Source organism: Nematolebias whitei, chromosome 13 (assembly GCF_014905685.2).
Source record: "Nematolebias whitei isolate Nwh7 chromosome 13, NemWhi1, whole genome shotgun sequence".
Lineage (NCBI taxonomy): Eukaryota > Metazoa > Chordata > Actinopteri > Cyprinodontiformes > Rivulidae > Nematolebias > Nematolebias whitei.
Window position 1 is genome coordinate 7,856,747 of NC_056510.1, and position 11,599 is coordinate 7,868,345.

Below are 11,599 nucleotides of genomic sequence, written 5' to 3' on the forward strand. Positions count from 1 at the left end.
CAGGCTGCTTAAAACCTCCTTGAACAATGCTGGGGGCTTTAAGCAGCACTTTCAGCGACACCATTCGTTTTGTCTGAATGACTCAAAATAAACTTTTTGTTTTGGGTCATAAATTTAATCTGGAAGGACATTTTAAAATATATTTAAAAAAACAAAAACAAAGTTCAAACAATAAAATCAGTTCTCGTTTTAGGTGCAGTCCTGTTTGTGTAAAAGTTCCTCTTCCTGCCACCTGAGGTCACCAAAGATCATCAGAGACATGTCCTGTCCCTCTGTTTTTGTGGACACCATCAGAAGGTATTTCAGGTGGGACAGAGAATCAGAACCCGCCCGGATCGGGTCAGTACTTCAGCCCACGTTTGTGTTTCTCACCTCCTCAGAGCAGAGGCGTCTCCGGTGTATGCAGCGAACAGCAGGTTGATGACGGACTTCACCTGAGGACAGAGACAGAGAGGATCGGAGAGTCGTCCACAGATCTGTCCCTCTACAGAACAACATTTAAAGGGGTAGTTCAGATCGTTCTGATGTGGGGAACGATTACCATCTTACCTGTTGTAGGTAGGTCTTTGGACCTCAGTTTGGAGGAACAGTTTAATTCTGAGCAGACCTTTAGAATGTTGTAAATTCACCTTTAAACAATTATTTATTATTTAAACTTTTGTTTTACATCTCCTCTGGATGTGGAGGCGCAGCAGTTTCTACTCCAAGTCTCTCCCGGATAACTGACGTAACGTTTTTAATGTGGGGGGTAAAAGACATGTCCTGATCAAAAGTAACAAAGATTTTTAACATTAGAGCTGGAGGACATATTAATGCCAACAAAGGGCGAAAGACTGAAAAATTAATTCCTATAATGCTCAGGTCCAAAAACCAACCTCAGTCTTTTCTGTTCAAAAGCAGAAAATTTAGGGTCATCCAGGTTTTTATGTCTTAAAGACATGCTTGTAGTCGAAGTAGCTGATTGGATTCATTGGGTTTCATGGACAAATATAACTGGATCATCAGCATAACAATGAAAATTTATCTCATGCTGTTTAATAGCATTACCTAATGGAATCATAAAGGTATTGGTCCAAGCACTGAACCCTGAGGAACTCCACGACTAACTTTAATATACCATATTATTTTACATTATTAGTGTTCAGCGTATATCTTAGATCCTTATATACAGTTTCTTTTATACTTTATATTTTTGCTATTTTTTGGGTGTAACTGGGATCTTGAGTACAGTGTTGTTCCACTTCATGTACTGCATGTGATGCGAATGACAATAAAGAACCTTGAACTTCTCACCCCATCTCTAAGGGAGAGTCCAGCTACACTGCAGAGGAATTTCAACCTGTATCCGCGATCTCATTCTTTCAGTCACTACCCAGAGTTTGTGGCCAAAAGGTGAGGGTAGAAACAAAAACAGACCGGTAAACAGAGCTTTGCCTTACAGCTCCTTCACCACAATGGACCGGCCCATAGTCCACAATACTGCAGACGCTGAACCAATTTGTCAATCTCGTGCTCCGCTCTTCCCTCACTTGTAAACAAAACCCAGAGATACGTGAACTCTTCCACTTGAGGCAGAACCTCACCCTCGACTCAGAGTCACCCACCCTTTATCGACCGAGGATCATGACCTCAGACTTGGAGGTGCCGATTCTCATCCCAGCCGCTTCACACTCTGTTGCGAACCGCTCCAGTGGAAGTTGAAAAATCACGGCACGATGACGCCAACAGGACCACATCATCCGCAAATAGCAGAGATGGAATCCTGAGGCCACCGAAGACAGCTTCACTGACCCAGTGAGTCCACCACGAGAAGCACTGACAACATTACGACCACAGCTCAAGGCAGCCACCTCTACAATTGAGGTGCGGAGGAACATGGCACCACTTGAACTCAATGTTCCCCATCTCAGCTGGGATGCGGTTAAGACTCTCCTGGAGAACTTATGTAATATTTAATTATATTTTTATCAACTAAAGTGATGCGTCATCATCACTGTATGTTCACAATGGAAAAATTAGTTTTCTGCATTTAACGCATCACACGAGATACACCCAGGTGGAGCAGTGGGCAGCTTTGTAGGCACCCGGGGAGCAGTTAGGGATTGGGTGTCTTGCTCACGGACACCACAATAGATTTATTTCACAGCCGCCGAGGCCGGAACAGACGAGAAATTTAAAAACTTTAAAACAACTGACTTTTGTAACCCTCAACCACAAAGATACAGGAAATTACCATACACCTCCTAAAACTCAAACCAGAGGAGTCTGTGATTTTCAGGTGATTATTTTTAAAGAAGAGCTGTTTGCACAGAGGAAGAGAGGATGAACACGTGCTTTATTTTATTTTATGCAGGGAACAACATGACAACAACAAAATGAACAAAACATTTGCTGTCCCGTCTCCAAGTCCACCGCAGCTGAAGAAAAACACGTCTCAACCGTTTGGACGAGCAGACGGGACAGTTTATGAACTTATGGAGACTTTATACAGAATTACAAACGGGTATGAACTTGGAACCGTACGGTTTCATTTACTTTCATTTAAGAAACATAAATAGCATTTCAAGTTTTCAGGCAACTATTTCTCCATTTACATTTCCCAAATTAAACATTTTGAACCTCTAGATCTTTGGTTAAGAAAACCTTTTTTAAAAAACGACCACCTTACAATTCCAAGCTCGTCACACTGTAATGATCTTTTTAATTTTTTTTCCAACAAAATGATAAAAATTCATGTTCTGGACACAAATCAACATAAAAACAAACTCATGAAAGAAATTCAAAAGAAAACATAAAGATGAGATTAAAAACACGGTTTATCAATCTATACAAAAACAGCATGCGTAATGGAAAATGAGAATTCAGAGAAAAAAAAAAAGACAACTATAAAAACGGATCATTTATATGGACATACAGGTAAAAGATTCAGAAGCCCCGCCATCATTAATTTGATTAAATTCCATTTTTTGGAGTGATCAAAGCAAAACCAATCGAGATTTATTTATCAGTTTGATTTAATGAATAATGAAGGATCATTTGCAATAATCAATGCTGATTGGCTGGATTTTGTGAAGACAGAAAGCATTATCTCAGTCTGCTTCAATGCAATCGGAAGGTGTTCCTCAGGGATGACTTCTCGATCCATTTCCTTTTATTTGTACCTGAACAAACCCTTTCAAGATAAACCGAACGTCATGTTCCTTTCTACGCTGACGATACTGTGATGTTTTATTTGCACCTATGCCTTTTAATACTGTCCGGAGCAGCTTTTGATTCAAAAATGCGAATGACAATAAAGTCACCTTGAAAACTCACGTTTAAAGTCAAAATCAAAACGTGAAGATCTTTTAACAATCAACAATAGAAAGAAACGTTTTCCCTCATCTTGATAAGTTTTTTCACCTACAAAGGTAAATAAAGTACATTTAGTCAAAATTAGAAACAAAACATTTACCTGATGTTCAGTTTTCCATCTGATCTTGATTAAGATACTGTATAGACAGATCATCCAACTATAATGACTAAATACAACAAAAAAAACTTTATCACCACAAACTAATCTAAATCTAATCTAATCTCAGTTTATAAATTGAGAAGTTGTCAAAAGAAACACCTAATAAATATTTATTTGGCACTTTTTTACTGCTCAATCTTAAATAATAACTGAAACCTGTAATCAGTGCTTCATATTTAAGATTTTGTTTATTTATTTATCAAATAAATCTTAAACTGAATTGAATTGAATTTAATAAAACCTGAGTTAACAACAAATTTGACTGCACATCAGTCTGTATCGACTTTCAAATAAATATTTTTACATTTTATTTGGTTTATCTCCTCACTAACAGCTTTAAAGTCAATTAAATACACATATTTGTACACAAATTCAATTTCTTTAAATAAACGTAGAACGGGAATATGGAATAAAAGTTAATCTATATATTTTTAATGGTTGCAAAAAAAAAAAAAAAAAAAGACCTTTCAGCATAAACTTTGGTGGCAGACATATTATAGATACTACAGATTATAATACTTATGATTAATGTGTTTCTTATAAACAGCCGAAGCCGAACAGCCGAAGAAATCTCGTTTTTGTGCAACAAGCTCAGCATTAATGATGACCGAGGCTTTTGAAAACTTTTGTACCTAAAAACAACGATGGGCGTAACAGAAAAAGAGTCAAAGAATGTAACAGAAGACACGAGACTTTTACTTTAACTGTGGATTTTACTCCCATCAGACTCTGGTTTCAGCTCAACATGTTCAACTTAAATATTAAAACTTGCAGATTAAATAAAACAAAATAACACCTTCCCAGTGCAGTCACAGTGGAGAGATCATTAAGGCATCTGCTGCCACGACATTCATGTGCATCGATCTCAATCACCCCAACGAGGCCGTACGAACCTGGAACGTCTGAAGTTATTTACTGCAGCTATGTACATTCAGAAGCACCAAAACCTTAAGGAACAGCCCCGATAACACTGAAAACAAAGCAGTCGTTGCCGTATTTACACAAACTATTCTGGATCAACAAGCATCAAACTTTCAGTCCAGAGGCTCGATGCACCAGGGATACGTGCGCACACGCACAAAAACATGCAAACGTCTTTCCTTTACCACACACTGAGATTTAAGAACGCGTGATAAGACGTGCACTCGTGCATGTTTCAGACTTCAAGAACACAATCTAACATAGGCCTGTCATGATAAATTTTATTGGGCGATTAATCGTCTCAGAAATGATTGCGATAAACGATAATATTGTTTGAAATTTGACAATTAGTAATTATTGTCAAATTTAAGAAAAAAAATGTTGGTTAGTTTTGAATGTAGTACCTTTATTGACCACTGGATGGCAGTATAAGACTGAACTGAAGGATGGATAGTGAGGGAGCGAGCAGCGTGTCTCTTTAAGAAAAATGGGAGGGAGGCCCCTTAACGTAACATGGGCTGTCTCTCCTTCCCGTTTTTAGGTTCTCAAAATGGCGGCTGCTCAGTGTGGTTTCAGCTCTTTAGCATAGCATTTGTCACACAAAGTTTTTAATTAAAACAAACTCAGTAAACAAGTTTTCAGCTTCTTTTGCAGAGAAAAACGACTTAATAGACGAAGGCACGGGTTTCAACTGTGAATTTTGGAGTTTTGACAAGAATTAAGTTTTTTTCCCCCGAGGTCGGCCTGTTAGTTTAGCTCGTAGCTTAGCTTCTCAGCTTAGCTGCTTTTAACGATCCAAAAACACAATTTCGGACGGTTAAAATGGATTTTTAAAGAGAAAGGGTGGGGTCAGTGAAGAACACCGGAGTTGAGCTTTTTGTCATCCAGTGTCTTCAGAAGAAAGAGAGACATGAAGAAAAGCCGATAAATGAAAACGAGGTCGATAATTTTCATTTATCATGCGATTAATTGATTTATCGTTTATTGCGACAGGCCTAATCTAACTAAAAGTCAAATTAGGTTGCAGTCATAAAAATAAATAAATAGAAAACGTCTCAGTTTACTCTTCCGTATGTTTGGCATTTTTGTTTCCTTGTTTAGTTTCTTCCTCTTATTGCAGATTAAAATCTAATAAATGTTGATACAGGTGGATTTATACTGTCGGACAGCGCTGCGCAAAAGACACGAGTCGTGATAAGGGCGGGCGATAATCGAGTAAATCACCTATTGAGATTATATAACAAATTTCAACGGCAGTTTTTAAAATCAGATGTCTGCATCTACTCCAGTTGGAGGTTAGATTTTCCCAGGCGCTTCAAACGCATCGCGGTCTCGACTCTCAAGCGGGATCTAGTTTATGTGAGACATGAGGGACACCTCAACAGGTGTTCAGAGAGGTAAATTAACTCGTCCCAGCTAAAATCCCGAGCAGGAAAAATACTACGCGTCCCAACGCAAATACAAGGCGTGTCATCAACGGTACACCGATGACGTCCAGACCAGAAGTTCGTCTGAATTAATGTTCTTATTTAGATTTGAGAAGTTTTCGTCTGGCTCGGTGTAGCAAGCCAAAAGAACCCCTGCTCAGATTAAACCAGAGTATAATCCAGCCTATGCCCATTTAACCCCATGCGTAGTCTGGACTGGGGGTATACTATGGCTGGTTGCACCTTTGAACCAAACATCATGTAAGCTCTTGTGACCGTTCACAGTTTTAATAAATGACTGGTCCATGAGGTGAAACCAACACCACTTTAAAATCTGACTGCTGTTGTTTGAGACCGTCAGTAAACCCAATCTGCGTGCTGCCGTTGAAGAAAGATCAACTTCATAAAAAAAAAACTGAGGTTTTAGATCTTTTATCTATGTGCGGTTTGGATGTTGTGAGGAAGACCGACTCTTCTGATGTGGAACGGTGGACGTCAAAGCAAACATTTGTCTGATAATATTAAGAAATGGAGAAAGATGGCGTTCATTGTCACTTGGAAAACTCTGGTGGCTGCAGACACACAGATTAAGAATTTAAAACGTAGCCTTCTGGTTCGAAAAGAAGAAAAGATTTCTGGACAAAACGGTCGACGATGGACGAGTTAAATACTTTAATAATCATCGAACGTTGGTTCAGACGTGTCTAATAATCGCTCTTGTTCTGTACCAGCAACTGTCCGTTTGTTCTTTTGTGCGTTTAGTTATGAATGTTTGGTTCTTGCTTGTCGTCTTCACAGGTTGTAGGAGTGATCATTGATCAGAGGGATGTTCGTCCTCACGTGAGGTCCATGACTTGTTTTAATATGCTCCAACACTCGGGCGCTCTGTGCGTCCTATAGTGTTGAATTAAGCACTAAAACGGTAAAAACATCATATATCGCCCGGTCTTAAGTCAAGAACAGGTCTTGGTTCTGTAGGTATTCTGAAGGTGAATAAAAAAAGATCTTCAGAAAGCTGTAGAACTGTTGGTTCAACCTTAAAGAGAACGTCTGAAACCTCTGAAGCAAGGCAAAGACGGGCGAGGAACGGATCGAGACGTTTGCACCGTGCTCTGTGCAGGCGACCGTGTTTGAACACAAACAAGGCTCCGTGCAAAGTTGGTTCTGGAAGGCAGCCATGGTAAAGCTGCTCACAGCAGAGGGATTAAAAGTTGGACCAGATCGAAAGGAGAACACATCGATGTCATACGGACAAACGCGCCGAGGCTCAGCGACACAGAGTTCTGTTCACGTCGCCTGCACCGACGGCCATACCAACACCGACAGGTGTGTCCGCTGAATTATGGTTTGTCAAATTAATTTTAATCCTCGAAGTGTTTACGACGCCAGAGAATGAGGCGTGATTATTAAATAAACGTTTTGAAACAACTCGCATATTGTGCATTCAGGAGGATGAGAAACTGTTCAAGTACATCGACCAGGAACGGGTCGGTCGTCCTTTTTCTGTGCAGTTTAATGAGGCGTTACTAATTAAGCTTTTAGTAAATAAGATGACGGATATTTCTGCTCTTAATTGGTTCTTTTTGACGTTACGTTGGTGCAGATTCTGTCATCCAGGACACGATAAATCCATCACAACATCCAAGATAAGGATAAACGAGCTTCCTTATGGGAGTTATTTTTCTTCGTATTCCATCTTGTTCATGATCACTTTTCCCTCCATGTGCGTTTATCGCCTCCATAAAAGGTAATCTGAAAAGTTCTAAAATCAAAATGGACCTTTTATTCTGTTAGCTGAAGATGTTTTGCTTCCTACACTGGGAGCTTTATCGATTAAAAAACAAAATGTGGAGTCTCACTGCATGAGGCTTGCAGATGAATCCCTCCCCTCCCTGCTGAGGGTCATTAGGGTTGTTGCTTGCCTGAGATGAGATGTTTTGGTCGTATGTATGAAGATGAAAACCTTCGTACTTCCTGTGACGCCAGCGAATAAAGACTCTAATGGCCCTCAGGAGGGAGGGGGAAGATTAATCTGCAAACTGCACAAATAAAATAAAATAAATAAAGTTTGAACGTCTTCTCGACTTCTAATCTGTAGATTTGTGGAAGGTGATAAATGCACGATTAGAGAAAAACGTGATCAGGAACTGATTATTAAAGTTTAATTTACCCCTGCCTTTAGAATTATAGTTTGGGTTGGTGCTTCTGTTCGTAATAAATTAAAAGTATTTTTCCAGGAGCTGAAGGTTTTTATTTAACTCGTCAGTCTTCAACATTTCTCACTTTTAAAATATTATTTTTATTTATTTAAAAGCAAAGTTGTTTTTTTGTTGTTTGGTGTTCATCTGATAAATATTACATTAATATTTAATTGCACTTTTGCTTTTATCATAGGGATTTCTCGGATAGAGGCATCATTAAAGCTTGGTAAAATGTGGACTTTTTAAAATTTTATTGTACTAATTAAAGTAATTTAAACATTTCTATACATTTTTTTGGAATTCCATACTTTCCCGAACACAGACCTTAATTGGCTTTAATTTAAAGTTGTTTTTAATTTAATGTATAAGAACTACTTCTAAATTATTTAAAATGTTAGAAGTTCTTTTTAACAAATTTTTTTACACAAACGTTCGTTTTTGGTGTAAAATGTGAAAAATACCTTTTTTATTCAAACGAACACGAGTCCGGACGCTGAAACGATCGATACGTTTTTTTAAAGACGTATTTGTTAAAGCAGAGATAAAACGGTTCGTAGAAGAGACAGCTGATGAACAAAACGAGCGGTTTACTCATATTTTATTTTGTGTCTAGTTCAGGATCGTCAGCCGGAGCATCGATTATCACCAAACGGCTGCGCCGAGATCCCGCTGGCATCACAAATCAAACGAGGGGTTCAAGGTGACCCCCCCCCCCACACACACACTTTTATAAAAACTGTTTCAAATTATTTTTTGAGTTTAGAGTTTCTGTTCAAGATTTAAAAATCAAACGGTTCAAAGTTTGAAGGATTTCTAGTTTTTTGAACCCTGACCAGGCACTCGTTTCAACTTTCCAACAACAACCTGTGCACGTGCCCTTTGACCCCCGCAGCGTTTGTATTCATGTGCAAAAATCCCCTGAGTCTCATTCTGAGCTCCCGCTTTTGGAGACCGGACCGAGGAAAAAGGTTTGCTTTTACTTTAAAAGTCGAGTCCTAAAAGCCGTTTTTTAAAAACCAGATTAAAATAATTTACAGAAAACGGGATTAAGAGGAAGCAGGAGCTGTACAGCAGATTTTAGACACACTGAGGCTACAAATAAAAACAAGTCCCTCATCCCGTCCCCGCAGTGACTGCTTCACAATAAATAACCCTCCACGTTGAATAAATACTCAGAGGTGAAGAAAGACGCCGACCAGGCGAGGTGGGCGGGGTCACTCGCTGACTTTGTCCATCCTATAGACTACAGTGGTGGAGCTGTCCTGGTCGGACTCAGTGGGGGACACTTTTTTCCACAGGGGGGCTTTCAGAGCGAGCTCCTGTTGGAGGCTCTCGTAATCCATGGGTCCGAAGCTGTGCTGCTGCTTTAAGCGACACGAACAATTCAGTTAGTTTCAAAGAGCTCCCCGTTCTTGTGAAAACATCATGCTGAGACGTGCACGCACGTCGAAACTTGCAAACGGGTCACAGAACCTCTGAAGCTGAGCTGGTTCTGTTTACAGTTGAAACCAGATGTTTACATACACCAAGAATGTGACCAAACCTCTCCTTGTCGGGTCAGTTCGGATTCGCAGAATTAGTTTTATTTGTTAAACGCACGCACAAAGACTTCTCAGACTTTAGACAGCCCAGGTGATGATGTCATGGCTTTGGAAGCTCTTGATTGGTCAGTTGACAACAAGAGAGGTTAACTGAAGGCACACCTCAAGCGCTCTGCTTTTTGCATTGCATCATGGGAAAATCTAAAGAAACCAGGATATCAGGAGAATCAGAGCTCCAGAACTCTGGTTCATCTTCGGGTCCAGTTTAAAGACACCTAAAGGTTCCTCTGTCCAACAACTGGACAGGAGTTTAAACACCATGAGGGCGTCCTGCCATCGTACCGCTCAGGAAGGAGACGGGATCTGGGTTCCTGAGATGAGCGTGTTCTGGTGTGAACTCTGTGGATCAGAACCAAGGCTACAGAGCTCGTGAAGACGCTGCTGAAGCTGGTCCAAGAGTCTCATCCACGGTGAGATGAGTCCAGGACCAACATGGACTGAAAGGACACGAAGAGAGGACGAAGAGATCACTCCCAAAACAAGATAAAGAGAGACGGATTACGGTTTGTCCACACAGGGACATTAATGTCCTGTGGTCTGGACTAATACTAAACTGTCTGACCATAATGACCATCATCATATTGACCCATAAGTCTGAGGCACGGGGGTGGCAGCATCATGATGTGGGGGTGTTTCTCTGCAGGAGGGACCGGTTCACATCACAAAAGAGAGAACGTTACTGAAGCAACATCTCAAGACACGAGCCAGGACGTTAAAGCTTGGACACAAATGGGACAATGTCCCTAAACATATGACCCAGTCAGTTTCAAAGTGGATTAGGGACAACAAAGTCCATGCTTTGGAGTGGCCCTCAGAGTCCTGGTCTCAGTCCCAGAGGAAATCTGTGGGTGGAGCTCAGTTCTGTCAGGAGGAATGGGACGAAACCCAAAACGTTTGACTCGAGTCATTCTGTCTAAAGGCATCGATACAGAATACTAAGAAAATGGGAACAGAAGATGTTTTCTCAATACAGAGTACGTAAACGTCTGGTTTCAGCCATGTTTGCAGCTTTAAAGACCCTAAACTCAGCCAGTTCTGCAGCACAGGTGTGTGTGGGTTTCCTCCTCGTCAGGCAGGTGTTGCATGTCCTTACCCTCTGGTCTCCGCCCTCTCGGCGGGGGTCGTGCTTCTTGGCAAAGTGCCTCAGGTTGTCGTAGTTGTGGAAGTTAAAAAGCTCCACCAGATCCTGGAACGACAGAACGACGACTCAGAATCTGAAATAAACTTTATAATTAGGTAGTTGACCCCGGACCACCAGGTGGTACTCATTAACCAGGCAACACCTACTGATTAATCAGGTGCAACGACTGCAGGTGTAAAAGTTTACAATCATTAGTGAGTTTCCTCTGACTCACCTTCTTCGAACTCCAAGGTTAATGGATCATCTGGTCCTGACCCAGTTTTAAAGTCGGCTACATGTAACTTATAGTTTGACCATGAACTGCTCTGTGCGTCTCAGAACATGACGTACCGTGCAGAACTGGATCCCTCTGACCGAGTTGCCCAGTTTGTCGAGCGGAGGCGACCAGCACATGATGCCCATCACGTTGGGGACCACCAGCAGGATGCCGCCCGCCACGCCCGACTTGGCCGGCAGTCCAACCTGAACGGGACAAAAGATGCGGTAAACAAAGCAAACCAGAACATTCTATTAGACTCGTACCACTCCTGCAGGCTGTGCAGTTTCAGCCATTCATGAATCAAAACGTTCAGCTCATTCAGCCAAGTCAGGCAGGAACACTGATTTTTGGATTTTATATATCTTCCATACTTAAAAAAAACATGTTAATGTATTTACAAATACTTTCCCCGTTTAGCTTTCGGCTCCCGTTTGGTCACGTTGACCTTTTAGCTTGGTCAAGTGACTTAGCTCCCGTTGTGGTCTCCGTTAGCTCCCGTTGTGATCTCCGTTAGCTCCCGTTGTGGTCTCCGTTA

At 40.9% G+C, this 11,599-nt stretch overlaps 1 protein-coding gene across 2 annotated transcripts in view; it reads right to left on the bottom strand.

The window, feature by feature from the left end:
- glsb (glutaminase b) overlaps window positions 1-11,599 on the bottom strand; it is a 33,801-nt gene that overhangs the window by 1,582 nt on the left and 20,620 nt on the right. The window contains exons 13-15 of one of the 2 annotated variants that reach the window (XM_037686839.1): window positions 11,136-11,267; window positions 10,758-10,850; window positions 373-434 (exon numbers count right to left, since the gene is read on the bottom strand). In XM_037686839.1, the coding sequence (XP_037542767.1) occupies window positions 373-434; window positions 10,758-10,850; window positions 11,136-11,267 (287 nt within the window). Of the gene's footprint in view, window positions 1-372; window positions 435-9,172; window positions 9,428-10,757; window positions 10,851-11,135; window positions 11,268-11,599 lie in introns of those variants that run through there. The other variant, XM_037686838.1, reaches the window with a different exon arrangement.